At 43.4% G+C, this 17,002-nt stretch overlaps 1 protein-coding gene across 1 annotated transcript; it reads right to left on the reverse strand.

Moving 5' to 3' along the window:
- Nucleotides 1–5,186: 5,186 nt before the first annotated feature.
- Nucleotides 5,187–15,822, reverse strand: MRPL15 (mitochondrial ribosomal protein L15). Its single transcript, XM_006112193.5, has 5 exons — nucleotides 15,603–15,822; nucleotides 12,569–12,726; nucleotides 7,791–7,956; nucleotides 7,312–7,435; nucleotides 5,187–5,743 (listed from the first exon to the last, which is right to left on the reverse strand). Exons 1-5 carry the CDS (start codon nucleotides 15,711–15,713, stop codon nucleotides 5,406–5,408), a joined length of 897 nt encoding a protein of 298 aa, XP_006112255.3. The 5' UTR covers nucleotides 15,714–15,822; the 3' UTR covers nucleotides 5,187–5,405.
- Nucleotides 15,823–17,002: the final 1,180 nt, after the last annotated feature.

A 17,002-nucleotide genomic window follows, 5' to 3' on the forward strand; every position in this document is an offset into this window, starting at 1 on the left:
CATCAGACTGTAGGGCTTCTCCCTGGAAGCTCAATCATAATCAAAAGCAGGCAATTGCTTTCTCATGCCTAGACTTGGGCATTTAATACATCCTTGGCCCTCCTCAAGTCTCCCTTCCTCTGCAGAATACTATCAGTCATTTCCCTATAGTCTTACCGCTTTTCACAGCCCCAGGCCAAGAGCCAACTCTACTCCTATAGCTTCTCTGCAGTTTCTTCCTCAGAAAATAAAAGAACAGCACACTACTTTCCTCCTGGTTCTCCATCCTCCCACATCACTTTTAACAGCCCTGAACTCATTCCTTCATGAAAAGAGACACAGCTGGATCTAATAGCAAATGTATTCTACACACCCACCAGGTGTAACCTGGTAAACTAATTGAGCCCACTCCTTTTAACTCTTTATCTTATATCCCATCACAGTGACATGAATGCTATCTAATAAGCAAGCAAGTAGGCCCAAAATAGTGTTTAGATACTTAGTTTCCATTCACTTTCACTGAGAGCTTAGCATCTACATACTTTTGAGGAACCGCTGGGATTGAATCCCTTGTTAATATAAGTTCTTGAAAGTTCAACCTCATTGTTAGACTTGCGTCCTTTTAAAAATGTTTCCTATTGTATTACTGCAGTTATCCACGAAGTGCTACCTTTTTAAAGCACAACAGAATTGTACTGCATAACCTTGGCTTTTGCTATATATCTTGGACACTGTTGAACAATGCTAATAGCTGTTTTTAAATGTGCTTTGAGGTATTTTTTTCCTAGTTTCTATTTAAGTATTCTTTTTCCAAGCAGTATTTGTGTGAAGCATTAACAACATTCACTGGCTTGCTTAGTTAATACACATAATTTATTCAAGTAATATAAAAAAATCATATGCCCTTGCCAGAATCCTGCAGGGTTGGAGTGGGTGGACAATGCCAGAGAGCTGCTCATTTCCCTGACTTTGAGACTTTGATCAGTGGGCTGTGTGCTGCAGCGGGGGGGGGGGGGGGGGGGGGAGAAGAGTGATGGTCACAGACCCCTTTTTAATCATCCATTGGAGTTATGTGCAGGTCTGAGGACTCTGCTTTTCTCCCTGCCCAACTACTGAACTATGCATTCCAGACTAGCAGTCATTAGTAAGTGCATGTTAGGCTCACCTGTCCCTGAAACACTGATACTGAGGATTTCTGCCTGGGAAATAAAGGAAAACAGATGAGTATGTTGTTGCCGTTGTTTCTCCACATCTTTTTATTCTATTTATTCTTTTTTTCCTTCCTTTTTCCTAGGAGAGCAAGTACTGGACTGACATTCTGAAGGCCTGCGGTCTGTTCCCAAGCACTGCCATTGGCCTGTGGGATGATACCAAGAAAGCCATTTTGCCTCTACTTCCTCTCTGCAAAATATGGATAATGATACTGAACACCTTTTGTACAACACTGAGCTCTGCTAATGAATAGTATTGGAAAAGCTAGGTATTATTGGCCCAATTCTCATTCACCCTCTATTGGTGCAAAATGTTCTTTCTAGAAATACTCTTCTTTGGCTTATATGGACTACAGCTACCGGGGGAAGGAGGAGAAATTTTGTATAATTTCCTGTAGCTCTAACATTGATTGCACTCATATGTCAAAAAGATATCGGCATACAGCCAGTGAAGATTCAGGATTAGTCTACTAATTTACCCACTTAATAGAATTGCATACCACCAATTGAATGCTTCACAAAATGTAAATATTGCACAATCAAACCAATAAAGCCTCAAATACCTCCAAGTCGCAAGCAATTATCTTCATTATACAAGTGCACAAAAGAGGAAGAGGCACATTTGAATTACAGCTTCACTTAAAATCCACAATAGGTATAGTACTGATTGACTAATATTAAAGCAAAGTCCATCTTAGTTCTCAAGAACCGGGTGCTTTCGAAGTGGAATGTGAGTACATATTTGCTCAAAAGTCATCTTGATTTCAGTATCATCTCCTCTGTATGTTTTCCAAGGAAGTATACAGGAATAAAAATATTACTCAACACTTTATGGACCAAATGAAATTTCATCCTGGAGCTACCTGATAAATGCCTTTCCTGTTACAGCAGAGTCAATATGCTTGCTGTGCAACACATTGTTGCATATGAAAAAGCCTAACAAAACAGGAAACCCAGTGCAATCATTTATCTTATGAATGTAAAAACATTGTGCACATTCTTAACATAAGTACATGTAATGGTCATAAATGCCAGTGCTGTTTTTCTCCATGTACAAGAGAACTTGATCAGCATATGAAAGACATTCCATTGGGGAGCAGTTTGTTATGGATTTATTAGAGACTTCGTTGATATCAAAAGCACAGGTAAATTAAGTCTATACTATGTTGCCAGGAGACTTGTGCTGCTGATGAGAGAAAATTAAACAGGAATTCCTTTATAGCTCTGCCATTTTTTAGTTAGCAGCTAGGAACCGCTGCTATTAACTACTAGCTACTGTAAGCAGAAAAAGACAAGCAGTGCATATTTTACCTAAGGCAACTAAAGCCAAGTATAAGTCAATAGAAAATCACCTTTATAAGTTAGAATAACCGGATTTGGGGGAACGTGGCTGTTTTGGCTCCAAGATATTTGCAGCATAATAATATCAGGACCAGGATACAGCTGCCTTGTGACTAAGACGATGTTCACTGAATAAGTGCTATCCAATCACCAGACGTCACCAGACATCTGTTTCCTGTTTTCATTCTTTCATTCTGTTATCATTTTATCCGAATTACCCCTTCACCTGAAGGCCATTTAGAAATCTACTACAATTGAAGTCTGAGTGTCTGTACCAGACACTGACTTGAATTGCTCCTGCTAAGTGTCATTGAAACATTGAAAGCTAACATTGAAACAAAATCACTTTTTAAAATGCACAATACACACACACACACACACACTTACACTTCAGTCTTCACTAAAATGACTAACTTCCTTCTTTGCTTCCACCTCAGTAGCCTTCCTGTTGAGTACCACTACCTCCACAAAGTACAATTGTGAATTGATTCATAAAAACAGAAACATTATGGCACAAATAAGGGAAGGCAATAAATATTTTCTCCCCCCGCGCCTCACCAAAAATGGAGCAACCAGTATTGTAGTAACAATAAAAAAAGGTGTCACTTGTCATTTAAGTTTCCAAACCAACAATCATCAGGATGCATAACAGGATACCTGTAAAATGAGAAAGTTATTTACTCCACACTCAAAATAACACCAGAAGCTATGTTTTTGGCATATGGGATCACTTAAGAACATGCCAAAGTTATGAACCTTGTAAAAACGCTCACATTAACACCACTGAATAGCAGGAATTGGGTCTCACTTTTATACCACAATATTCCAGCTTCTTTTAAACTGCAAGCCAGGAGTCTGGGGCAATTACTTCTTAGCATCTATATCTGGGACAATGGAAACCTACAATTATTTTGTTAATGTAAATTTTATTCCACACGAGATTGTCAGACTCCGTGAGATTTCACTGAGATCATGGAGAAGATGTGAAGGGTTTTCCCCACTTAGTTTTTCTGATTCCACCTGTGAATTGAGCAGCTCAAGAAGCTGGGTTGATAAACACCAAGTCATCAAGCCCTCCACCCTGAAAAAAGAAAGGGAGGTGGAAGGCAGGAAGAAAAATAGCTTTTCTTAAAGCCTACAGCAGAGGCTTGGACCCCATAGAGTCAGAGTGGGGGAGCACAGAAGGGTGCTGGCAATAAGTAGCTTATCCCTAGGATATGGGATAATTTCATAGCTAAGAGAGATGTTTACAATTCCCTCAGGTACCTGAAAATTAGATTGGGGAAGAGGGATATTATTTAACTCTTGGCATAGGTGCTGGAACTAAGGGTACTGCATCCCTTAGCTCAAAGTGGTTTTGATCATATACAGTGTTTATTTTAGTCCAATGGCTCTCAGCACCCCCACTATACAAATTCTTCCAGCATGCCTGTCTTGGTCTTCTAGACTTTCTGCAGAAGAGAAAAGGAAACATGCCAGAAAGAGATCCAACAGCTTCTCCCTCTTTAGTGCCTTATCCAACTTCCATTGTAACACATGGGAATCATTCCATTAACTTAGTGAGAGTTGATTAATCCTTTATTGATGGAGTAGGCCCCAGATGCTTCAAAGTACTATTTTGCTCATCTATATTGAGTAAAGGGGAGAGAATCTGGCATCCAAATAAATATTCCTTCACATGAGTATATAATGTTCAAAGTAGAGCGGATTAAAGATTCTCACTCTAAAACATCTGTTGGAAAATATGGTTGCCAAAAAAATTCAAGAAAAAATGTTGGTTGTTGCAATTTCAGTTTTCCTAATGGAAAATCATGATGAAAAATTCAATTTCTTAGCTAGATTTAGTTTTAATTATAATTTCCAGTAGCCCATGCGGAGATTATATAAAATCACCTCATGAAATCCTCATTAATGAGGTTTATTCTAACTACTCCTGGGAAATAGGAAAGAATTATTCTCATTCTAGAGATGGGAAATAATTGACACACAGGGCAGATTAATTGACACACAGGGAAGATTAAGTGACTTGACCAAACTTGTACATTATGTTCGAATGAGAATCAGCTCAGTTACAATGTCCTATCTCTAAACTCCTAATTTTAATATATGCACCTTATCTAAAGTTAATGGCTATAAAAACAGCAACATTTGCTGATACTGCTTTTTGTATACATTTTTACTTGTGCTTAGATTTTCTATTTATAATATTTTAGAAAAATCCTGATTAGACACACACGTGTGTCTCAACTGGTTTTAAATATCTGATTAAATCAAAAGTTCGTGTTCTAATTCTATGTCTGCCACTGACCAGTCAAGTCACTACTATGGCCTCAGGAAAGTTATTTAATCTCTCTGCTTCAGGAACACTAGCTGTAAAATGAGACTACTACTGGTGTCTCTCAAAAGTGTTGAGGATTCAGTTTTGTACAATTCACTGAATAAATTCTGAAGTGTGGACTGAATAAATTCTGAAGTGTGGTTTACAAGTTGCATTTCACCTTTTTTTAAGAAGCTTTAAAACGTTGGATGGAAGTACCGATTAAAAGTTGATCTTGGGAAATAAATGAAAAGTTATTGGCACAACCTATTCCTTAGGCTAGCATTCTTTAGAATAAGAGAATCAAAATATTTTTAATCAAAGAAACAAGTCGCAAATCACAGCAAGAGAAATTTTGACATTTATTTTTGAAAGACTATTCTTTTGACTATATGGTATTGAGTCAATATAACAAAGATGTACCTTTAGTATTATACAGTCAAGTGTATACTAATGTTTTGACTAGTACAATAAGAATGTGCTTTAAAACAAACATCACTTCTAATCCATTATTTCATATCCAGATGTTTCCTGTACATCTGCAGTTGTCCCAGAATTCATGAGCTATAGTATCTTAGCAACCTCTCATCCGTTGGTTTCAGGATTTTCTTTTCACTCATGTTTACCACCCAACCTGGAGCAAGACCAAAGAAAATCTGTCTAGGGTCCTTGCGTGTGCTTAGCATTTGGAAAAGTTCATCTTTACTTATGTCTGGCAAAACATAACCATATTTCCTGGCGAGTTCAAGCCTGGCTTCTGGAATCTTTGAGGGATCTGTTAGATAACCACGATTCTTGGCATCTGTGTAGTAGCGAACCAGATCTTCAGGTGGAAGCATTCTCTTGGGAATAGGCTGGCCACGCAGAAAAAAAGGTACTGGCTTGCACAAAATCTCTATGTGCAAGCAAAGGAGAAGAAAGAAAGAATTAGGGATAGCAGTTTTTAAATCAAGGTTCAAAAGCATTAGAGGATATTTCCTCAAGGACAAGCCTACTATATACATGAAGTCTCTTGCTAGATTATTTCACCTGAATGAATTTGTCGCAGGTAAATTAGAGAGATAATCTCTTCATGTTTTCTTAGTCTGGGATATCAACCATCAATTTGTTTGTTTAAATGGAATAATCCAAATGAATCAGTTGAAATATTGTTAAAAAAACTGATTTATACTCCAGTTTTATAATGATCTGCATGAACCACTGTTTTAATAACATTTCAAATATTGATAGCATGCCACATTTGGAAAGAAAGCTATGGTATAGTAATCTGAACTAGAAGATTACCATGTACTTAAAAGGCCTTGCTTTTAGTGTAGGACTGTCACAACAGGGCTAGAGAGACACAGTGGATGACCAACAGAAGCTGGTCCAATAAAAGCCATTATCTCCCCAACTTATGTCTCAGATAACCTGGGGTCGACAGCTACTGGGGTCAACAACTACAACAATGCTGCATATATCAAACCAGTTGATTTGTGAGTTTAGAACTCTCAAATATGTTGCCCTAATAAGAATCTCTCTTTAGAAATGCCAAATGGCTTATTGGGAATATCTCTAAGGATGGGAACAGTCCATTTTTTTTTTTTTTTTAATTAAAATGGTCAGGGTTTGTTTTTTTTTGATTGGTTTAAAAGAATGGACAAGACCAACATAATACAATTAATTCAATAAGGCTCATGTCTGGCTTTCAGTTTATGAATGTAACCACCATTAATACAGTAGATAGTACATTTGAATGTTGGGCAAAATACAGACTCAAGCTAAACAGAAATCATACTTCACTGAAACTCTGTAAAGAAGTGATAGCTATTTTATTTGGGGGTAAATCCATGCTCAAACTTTTATTTCAGAAAGAGATCCAAAAACAAATCATTTTTACAATCTGAAAACATTTCAAGTCCATAAATTGGCTTTTTGCCAAAAAAACGGGACCATTTTCCAGGAAGAAGAGTGCTAGTTTTGAATGAAAGAATTTACAAAACATGATTTGGAGTTCTGCATATTAGTATGATCTTAAAGAAGGGCTTAAGCACTGAACTTTCACTATCAATTTTTCCCCACATATAATATGCATATAATGTTGATAGTTGTTTAAAAAAAAAAGCTACAGAATTGTGTAACACATCCCTCCCTGACCCTTCACCTAAAAGCAACCTTACACCCAAATCTAAACTGCTTAAATGTAGTTTCCCTAAACTCAATGTATATGGTATCAGTTACTAGGTAAGGATGAGAAGAAAGCTGTAAATAATGGAAAAATGAATTAGTATTGCTTTTATGAGAGTAGCAGATCTCTATTAGAATGCATTGATTTAACAGCACTCCTACTGGAATAAAAAAAAAGAATGAATGAATGAATGAATGAATGAATGAATGGTCTTTCCAATGCTGTCTAGATTTAGGATTTAGATTTAAACACACATCATCCCAAAAGAATTGAGGGGATGAGAGGCAAATTCTTACCCAAACTCCGTGGGTCATAGAAGCTTGTTGTAATAACACCACCATTTTTTTCAATTGCAGCAATGGCTAGCTCAGATGCCATCTGTACTTCAATATTTACTTTTGCTGAAAAGATATCTGAGCCCTGCAAATTACAATATGTGCTTAGATTAAATGAATAATTTTGGTAGCCATATTAATCTCTCTACAGAGTATAAAATACAAAAACTGAATTATACAATATCCTGTTACATGGTTTAACAATTACTCTTCCAAAAGAAGAAACAAAACATCTTGCAAATCATAACATTGTCCACCTTTTCATGACTACATAGTGCCCTCTAGTGGATTTAGCATTACAAATTTACGGTAATTAGCCTTCTATTTACAAGCAAAAGTAATCATGCTTCCAGCAGAGGAGAACAAAACAAAACAAAACATAAAACAAAACACAAAACCAGGCTTTACACTACCAGTAGAATAATGTATTTCAGACATACCTCATCTACTAGTTGGACTCCATAATCTCTTTTGAGTGGCTGTATTGTCACCCCTCTGGCATTGGTGAGCTGAGTTAAATCAACTGGTTGAGTGGGGTCCACTCTACCCAAGTCAATAAGGTACTGCAGCTTTTGGAGACTGAGGGGTTGATACTGGCGCCTGCGGCTGAAAAGGCAAAGAAGTTTAGGACGGAAAAATATGAAACTGAAAATAGGGATGGTAAAATCTCATTTAATCGGTTAACTGGTTAAACAACATTTGACTGGTTAACCACACTCCCAGGCCTGCCATCCTCGGGATGGGCAGGAAGCTGCTCCAGTCCCTACTGCTGCTAGTAAGCATTAGAGTGATGTTTACCAGTTAACCTTTCACAACCCTAGTTGGGGGAGATGCTGCAGCATCCTAAGGCTTTGCATGGCCCAATGCTCAGGGGCCCCCCCTACCCAGGGGCCCAGCACTTCCCCTGTCCATGTCTCTCACTGTCCCACGCTAGGACCACAGTGGGGAACGGCTGCAGAGCCCTGTAGCCAGTGGCTGGGACCCTAGATGAGTAAAGCACCTCATCCTAGCTCCTTACTAGGGATATTACATTTAAATTAATCAGCTAATTGAGTAGTCAATGGAATTTTCATTGACTACTTGATTAGTCGATAAGGAGGGGTGCTCACTATCCCACTGCGCCTCTCCCTTTGAAATGTACCAGAGCCACAGCAGCTCTTGTACATTCCAAAGGGAGGGGACAGCAGTGGGCCTGGAGTGAGCAGGACTGTTTGAATCCCCAATCACACTGTTTCCCTGCTGCCCTCTGCGGAGACAGTGCAGGGGGGGTGGGGAGGAAGAGAAGAACCGGCTTTTAAGCAGTTTTTAAGGGGTGGGGCAGGGCGCTTGCTATCCTACATTTAAAAAGCAGAGGCACAACGAGGAACAGCTGCCTGCAGAGACTGCTTGAATCCCTGCTCGCCCCAGGTTCCCGCTGTATCTGCCTTTGAAATGTAGCAAGGGCCTTGTGGAGACTCAAGCAGTCCCTGCTTACGTTTCCCACTGTACCTCGGCCTCCTCCCAGCACTGGCTCCTGCTTCCCTCCCTTGCTGCCCCGGATACAGAGGCAGCAAGAGGGGGAAGTGACTAGTCAGCTTGACTACCCAATAAGCCTAGGCTTATCAGGTAGTCATCTAGTCACTTGTTGTTGTTGTTGTTGGTCCATCGTATTCAAAGAGGACCTTGACATCTAACGGGTTGTGGACTGTCCACGGTGTGTCCGCAAATGGCTGATAAGGCCGATACGGGCACGGAATGTTCTGCCACATGTCGGGCAGACGTGTGTGGGCACCACTGTTGCAGCTTTTGCAACTCTGGCTTTACGGAGTGCTCGCTTCTCTTGTGCTATGGTTGTCCTTCTGGCTTCAGATGTTTGACAGCCTTGGTAGATCAGCGTGTGCCATGTTGATCGGTCTTGTGCCAGGGTCTCCCAGGAGGTGGTGTCAATATCCAGGGACTTGAGAGAGGCTTTAAGCGTATCTTTGTATCGCTTCTTTTGTCCCCCGTGAGATCGCTTCCCTTGAAACAGCTCACCATAGAAGAGCTGTTTAGGGATGCGATGATCTGGCATCCTTGCAACATGGCCTGCCCAGCGTGTCTGAGCTTTCATCAGCAGGGTGTAAACTGACGGCAGACCTGCTCTAGAAAGGACTTCTGTGTCTGGCACCTTATCCTGCCACCGGATCCTCAGAAGTCTGCGGAGGCAAATCGTGTGGAAGTGGTTCAGTTGCCTAGCGTGCCTCCTATATACAATCCAAGTCTCACTGGCATACATCAGGGTAGTTAACACTACTGCTCGATAGACTTTAAGCTTTGTAGCAAGGCTTATTCCACGGCGGTCCCACACTTTGGTCAGCAGTCTGCCGAATGCAGAGCTTGCCTTGGCGACTCTGCAGTTGACCTCGATGTCAACTGTCACTGCGCGGGAGAGGGTGCTGCCAAGATATGTAAATTGGTCCACTGCTTGCAGCTTTTGTCCCTTCACTGTGATGGTGGGCACTTGATGTTGAGCTTTCGGAGCTGGCTGGTGCATCACTAGTCACTTACACCCCTAAGGACAACAAGCCTAATGGATAAGGGGGAAAATGGTAGACATGGCATACCTAACTTTAATGAAGCATTTCCTTCAGTCTTGAATGGCTTTCTACTATCCATTTGAGAAAATGTGTGTGTCTTTCTGTCCACTTGTGAATCTGTTTATTCAAGAACACCTCTTAAATGGTAAGAGCTAGGACCATTAAATTTTGTATGCAGCTTCCTCTTATTACTTAAGCAAAGTAAGGTTTTGGTTGTGCCAGGATAATTGAATTTGCCTGGAATACGACTCTCATAAAACACTAAAGCTATGTCTACACTATAGCCTTTTCTGCAAAAACGTATGCAAATGAGGCGAAGCGTGGAATATCGCCACACTTCATTGGCATAATTGAGGCTCCATTTTTGCACAAGAGGAGTTTTTTGAATTTTTTTTTGCACAAAACAGGGGCAGTGTAGACATAGCCTAAGGGAGGAGGCTGCTAGCAGGCACAGTTACACTGCATAAAGATCACAGGGAGACAGGCGCACTGGTAAGAACGGCTGGCTGCAGACAGGGCTCTGGACGTTGCCAGTGACTACACAAGTAAGGTTCCCAGGTTGGTGAACTGGCGGCTGGGCCAGGCAGCCCCTGCTATCCCTGGGGGATAAGCCAGCCAACTGCACCACTCAGGCAGCAATCTGGAGGTGAGGGAACAGGTGGTACCACAGAGGCTGTGCTGGGGGGGAACCAGGTTTTAAAGCCAGCTCCCCACAGCACTGGCCCCCACCCGCCCTGCCTTGTTGCCTCTGTAGAAGGTAGCAAAGAGGACAGGAGGGTCCACAGAGCCGATACACGTGGGGGGGGGGGGGGGGGGAGGGGGGGGGGAGCTGGCTTGAAAGCCGGCTTCTCATGCATGTTGACTCCAGCCTGCCCTCCCCCCCATCATCGCCACACTGCTGCCTCTCTATGGCTGTGTCTACACAGTGGGTTTTTTGCACAAGAGGAAATGCAAATGGAGCACTCATTTGCATATCTTCTTCCAATCTTTTGTGGAAGAGATTTTTGCGATAAAACCCTTGTGTAGACGGGGCATTTGTCGGGGGGGGGAGGAAAACCCTTTTGCGCAAGATCCCTTATTCCCCAAAAAATGAGGTTTACAGGCTCTTGCGCAAAAGGTTTTTTTTCCCACCAACAAATTCCCCATCTACACAGGGCTTTTTAATCACAAAAACCTTATCTGCAAAAAGGATTGGAAGATGATAAGCAAATGAGTGCTCCATTTGCATTTCCTATTCCGCAAAAAACCTGCAGTGTAGAGATAGCCTCTCAGAGGCAGCTACATGGCGGGGGCGTGCAAAGCGGATCCGGTGCTCATGGGGAGCCGCTTTTAAACTAGCTTCTCATGGGCACCGACTCCGATACAGAAGCAGCAAGGGGGGGGGAGAGGTGTGTGGAAAATGTGTGTAGTTGACAAGATTAACTAATAAGACCAGGCTTATTGGTTAATCGTATAGTTGACTACATGAAGACATCCATAGTGCCGAGGATTCTTGACTAGGGAGTTTCAACCTGTATCACTTTGGTGTGTATTACATAGTACACTCATATTAAGACATGAGGTAATTGTTCCAGTGATGCTACTTGGCTCTGGTGATGTCTCACCTGCAGTACCCTTTAGCAACAATAAGATGTAGAGAAATCCAACACAGTCTAGAGGACAGCTACAAAAATGGTTTAGATAAGCTTTTTCTGCATAGTTTAAGGTTCTCTCACACACTTTGGCATGGGTAGTCTTGAGAACGGAAAAATGAGGGGAGTACCAGGTAACAGTTCTCATGTATGTTAAGGGATAATATAAAAAGGATGATAATCAATTGTTCACCATGTCCACTTATGGCAGGACAAGACATAATAGGCTTTTTCTGTAGCAAGGGAGATTTAGATTAACTTCTCATGAAAGGCTTTCCAATGTGTAAAGATTGCTTCAGTGCTTGGCTATCTTCCTAGGCAGCGTGGAAGGGCCCAACCACTGCTACTGCCCCATGCCAGGTTTCCTACAGTAATCACAATGTTGCGTTCTTCAGGGGCTGGGGTGCAATTGGAGGGCAGTGATAGGAAAGGGTGGAGTTTGGGGAACAGGGAAAGTCCCACCCCACAAGCCAGATTGCAAACATGTTCCAGCCCATAGATGACCCACAGACAGTGAATTTGAAACCCATGGTCTAGGCATAGTTGATCCTGTTTCAGCACAGGTAGATTGACTAGATGATCTTTCTAGGTACCTTACAGTATTACACTTCTATGAGTTTACTATCACAAAGGAAAAGTTACTGTGATTAGGGTTGGTTGGCAAGGAGCTGAAGGAAGAGGAGGTGATCTTCTAGAGATGCTGAACCCTATAGGGTTGATCCAAAACCTACTAGAATCCCTGAGTCTGCCAATAGGCTTCAGATTAAGATGAATGCAGGAGTGGTGATAATAAAGTGGAAAGAGTTCAGATAGTGAGAGATGAGAGAGAGATTAATGGTTTCCAAGTTACAGAAAGTGTGAGGAATGAGAAGAGGACAGTGGGACACATTGGGGGAAGACAGCTGAGTAACTGAAAGGGGAGACTGTCTCATGTGCAGCCACTTTCACAAAATTAAATTTTGGCAGCCAATCCAGAAGAAAGATAAAACCAAATGACATTCTACTTGAAATAAATCTAGGAAGTAAACTTACCTGTGTCCTTCATTATACCCATATTTTGGAATAATCAAGTAAAATGGAGTCTGGCCACCCTCAAAGCCCAAACGGGGACGATTTCCTCTTTGTGTTTCTCCTTTATGACCTCGACCACATTTCCTACCCCCATGTCTTCCACGGCCACGTCTTTTTTCCTTCAAAGCAATAATTCATACATTCAGCTATTACACTATGGATGCATTAGCACTGCCAATGTACATTCTGGGGAAATATAGGCCTGCTCCTTAATGAACTGTGTGAGACTGGTGAGAAAAGTTAAGCATTTCCACATCTTGAACTAAAGGAGAACATTAAACAAAATGTGATTCTAGATCGTTACCTAATCAAATGGCTAAAAGTCTACATGGATATGCAAAGCTAGAGTAAGGCCATGTACATACTACAGTTTACATTGGTGTAGTAGGGTCCTACCAAATTCACAGCTATGAAAAAAAAATTACAGATTGTGAAATCTGGCTGTTTTTGCTTTTACCCTATTATACTATACACAGTACACATGGGAGACCACCACTTCTGAAATTGAGGGTCCTGATCCAAAAGGGAGCTACATAGGGATCACAAGGTTATTTGAGTGTATTGTGGTAGTGCCACCCTTACTTTTACACTGAGAGCAGTGGCTATTAGTCAAGTACGCTGCTCTGAAGACAGCACCCCCCCAGTAGCAGTGCAGAAGTAAGGGTGACAATAGCATACCATGCCATCCTTATTTCTGTGCTGCTGTTGGTAGCTCTGCAGGATCCTGTGGGGGGTGGAAGTGTGCTGCTGCAAAGCAGCCAATGTCCACAGCAGCCCTGGCCATCTGCAGGCAGAGGCTGCTCTAGCACAGCCCCTGTTCACGGGGTGTGTGTACCCCAGCTTCCCTCTGGGACCCCGCGCCATGGACAGGGGCTGTTGGACCCGGCGCAAGCCAGGACTGAGCAAGCCCGGCTCAGTTCTGGCTCATGCTGGTCCAGGACCACTGCGGCTCTGCATTTTAAACGTAATAAGAGCTAGGCAGCTCTTGTACATTTCAAAGGCTGAAGCAGCTGCACTGGGAACACAGGGAGTGGGGGACTGTTTGAGGCCATACATTTAAAATGCAGAGTTGCAGCATGGGTGGCTCCTGGAGCTGGCATGAGCCAGGACTGCTCAGGGTGGCTCCTGGAGCTACCTCTGCTGAGGCTCTGCAAAACAGTCCTACTGACTAATCGTATAGTCGATACAAACGGTATCATCTATACCATGGGGTCCCAAACTGGGGGGCATGAAGAAATTCCAGGTGAGAGAGCGTGAGGTGACCCAGCCTTCACCCCCAATCAAGTTTTGCTGCCCTGTTCAGTTCCTTTTGCTCAACAAGTTTGCTGCTATTTGGGGGGAGGGTTTTTCAAAAATCAAAAAGGAACCATTGATCTATACAGTTAGCCTGATATCTGCATTTTAACATCCTTACCAGGAGGGTGGTGAAGCACTGGAATGGGTTACCTAAGGAAGTGATAGAATCTCCACCATTAGAGCTTTAAGGGCCAGCTTTTCAAGGTCCTGGGTGAATGATTTAGCTGGGGTTAGTCCTGATTTGAGCAAGAGGCCGGACTAGATGACCTCCAAAGATCTCTTCCTACCCTGATCTTCTAAATCTTTAGCACAGACCAGGGGTGGGCAATAAGACACAGAGTTCACCAGAGTAAGTCCCTGACAGGCCACCACCACAGTATTTACCTATACCTCCACAGGTATGGGCACTTGCAGTTCTGTTGGTTGTGGACTACTGTTCCCAGCCAATGAGAACTTCAGGAAGTGGGTGTGGATCGGGACACTGCTTCCTGTAGCTCACATTGGCTGGAAATGGTGGTCCACAGCCAACAGAAGCTACAAGCACCCATACTTTTGGAGGAGCAAGTAAACAGACCCTGGCGGGCCACTACTGCTGTATTTATGGTGAACTGCATCCAGCCTGTGGGTCAATTATTGCACACAGCCAGAATCGCAGTCTATGCCAGCAAACTTGTACTTTTATCAACAGAGCTTGTTTCAAAAAGTTTGGAATGATGAAATAAGCTACACTGTTAGAAGTGTTACGTTTTGCTGGTGTACTGTGAATCTGCACAACAGTATCTTTGCCAGTATAGTCACCAATATGCCTGTACCAGAAAAAAAACCACACACACACACACCTGCGTAGACATGGCCTTAGTGAGCACAGGTAGACATAACAAAAATGGATAATAAATAAAAGCTCAGTCAGTATACCAGCAGAATTAAAACTATCATGGACCTAACCAAAAGCACTTTTTCCCTTTGAGCCTTAAATAGAAGTGAAGACCCTCAGTTACAAACATTGGCAAACTAAGGCGCCAACTGCCCATGCTACTCAACCTTCTTAGTGTTTATGGAGTCCTAGAAACACTGCAGAGTAGGGCCTCGATAGTGTAAACGGTTAACGGACGGGACTGGGCCTCCAGATTAACTGTCAAGGTCACACACAGTACTTTCCCCCAAACCCCACCTCTGTATCAGAGGCAGCAGAGCAAGGGAGAGCAGGCACTGCCTACACTGGGCCCCCCCATGTAAACGCTGAAAAATTCACCGGTTACGCATTTACCGAAATAAATGCATTTTAACATCCCCACTGCAGAAGCCTGCTACTGAAAAACCCCGCACCTCAATGAAGTAAAAAGAAGAGCGATTCCAACCCGCACCAGCAGAAGAGAATCAAGCCGAATTAGCAACTCTCAATGTAGCTGTAGGTTATAAATTTCAGCTTCCAGCGGGGCGAGTACCCAAAACCCCAGAAAGGCGGCAGAATTTTTTCAGCCCGCTTCTCGGCTTTTAAACGCCAAGGCCCCGCCCCACGGACAGGACTTCGGGGGCAACCTGCAAGCGCAAGAGTCGGGGCCTGGCGTGGATCCCACAACCCCCGGGGCCTCCAAGCAGACTGGCTGGGGGAGGACGAGGGAGACAATAACCAGCGGCGCCGCTGCGGGCCCTGACTCGTTACCCGACAGTCAAGGCCTGAGCCGCGCCCGGCACTCACCGCTTTCCTGGCGCCGGGGTTGGGTCTCAGGTTAAGCAAGCTGACCCTGGGCAGGGCGCGCAGTAGCTCCAGGGCCTGGGGCCCACCGCCGCCCCGCGACGCAGCTGCCATGGCCGCTCCTCACAGCACGCCCCCGGCAAGGGTAAAAAGCGCAGCGCGCATCGCTTTACGGCAACCGGAATTCCCTCCCAACTGTCGCGCCGCGCCTTGGTCGCGGAGGGCGGGGCTGAGCAAGGGCCGGGGTGGAGATGCGGCTGGGAAGTGAAGAAAGTGGGCGGGGGAGGGGCGTTGCTCTGTGGCACGCGGCAGGATAGCGCGTGCCCTCTGGTTCTGCGGCTTGTGACTGTGCCATCGTGAAAACAATGAACACCATTTGGGAGGCAGCTATTGTTTCCCTGTTCTCTGTAGCCATCTGTTGTCTCTTATACTTGGATTGTAATCTCTTAGGTGCAGGGGTTTGTGTCTTGATTTGTATTTGTGCAGCACCTACCAGAATGGGAGGAAATGGGAATGGGTAGGGCGGCAAAGAGACTAGCCCTAAGAGCTAGGTAGAGTGTGGGACTGGCTGGGAAAAGGGACTAGTGGAGCAGGGGAGGAGCTTGAAACTGGGACTCATAGGCTGGAAGGATACTAGGACTTTCTGGGCAAGGAGACACAAATTGGAATGAGAAGCTTCAGGAATGAAGAATGGAACTAGCCCACGAAAGCTCATCACCTAATAAGCCATCTTGTTAGTCTTTAAAGTGCTACATAGTCCTGTTTTTTGTTTCAGCTACACCAGACTAACAGGCTACATTTCTATCATGAAACTAGCTAGGTGAGGAGAATAGAACTGACGAGGAACAAGAGGTGGAACAAGAACGAAATGGAGAAGATGACAGGGAAAGAGGAGGTCAATCTTGGGGAGAAATAGAAAGGTCTGTGCCCACTACAGCACACTCTCCTCCAAAGCATAAAGGGATCCCAACAATCCAGAATGTAACCATTCCCCTGCTGTTACTAAATATCTGTGAAACCTACTGACTCCATCTTCTAATACTGGCTCACACAAGAAAACAGGCTGATCTCAGGGTATGTCTACACTACCCCCCTAGTTCGAACTAGGGGGGTAATGTAGGCATACCGCACTTGCAAATGAAGCCCGGGATTTGAATTTCCCGGGCTTCATTTGCATAAGCGAGGAGCCACCATTTTTAAAACCCCGCTGGTTCGAACCCCGTGCAGCGCGGCTACACGGGGCTCGAACTAGGTAGTTCGAACTAGGCTTCCTATTCCGAACTACCGGTACACCTCGGTAGTTCGGAATAGGAACTAGCATAACAGCATAACACATACTGAGATGAATAGGGAGCATTATTTTTTTCAGTCTGTGCCAAAGAATTTCTTTAATTCAGCCAAGA

The sequence above is a fragment of the Pelodiscus sinensis genome, chromosome 2 (assembly GCF_052426305.1).
Source record: "Pelodiscus sinensis isolate ZL-2025 chromosome 2, ASM5242630v1, whole genome shotgun sequence".
Lineage (NCBI taxonomy): Eukaryota > Metazoa > Chordata > Testudines > Trionychidae > Pelodiscus > Pelodiscus sinensis.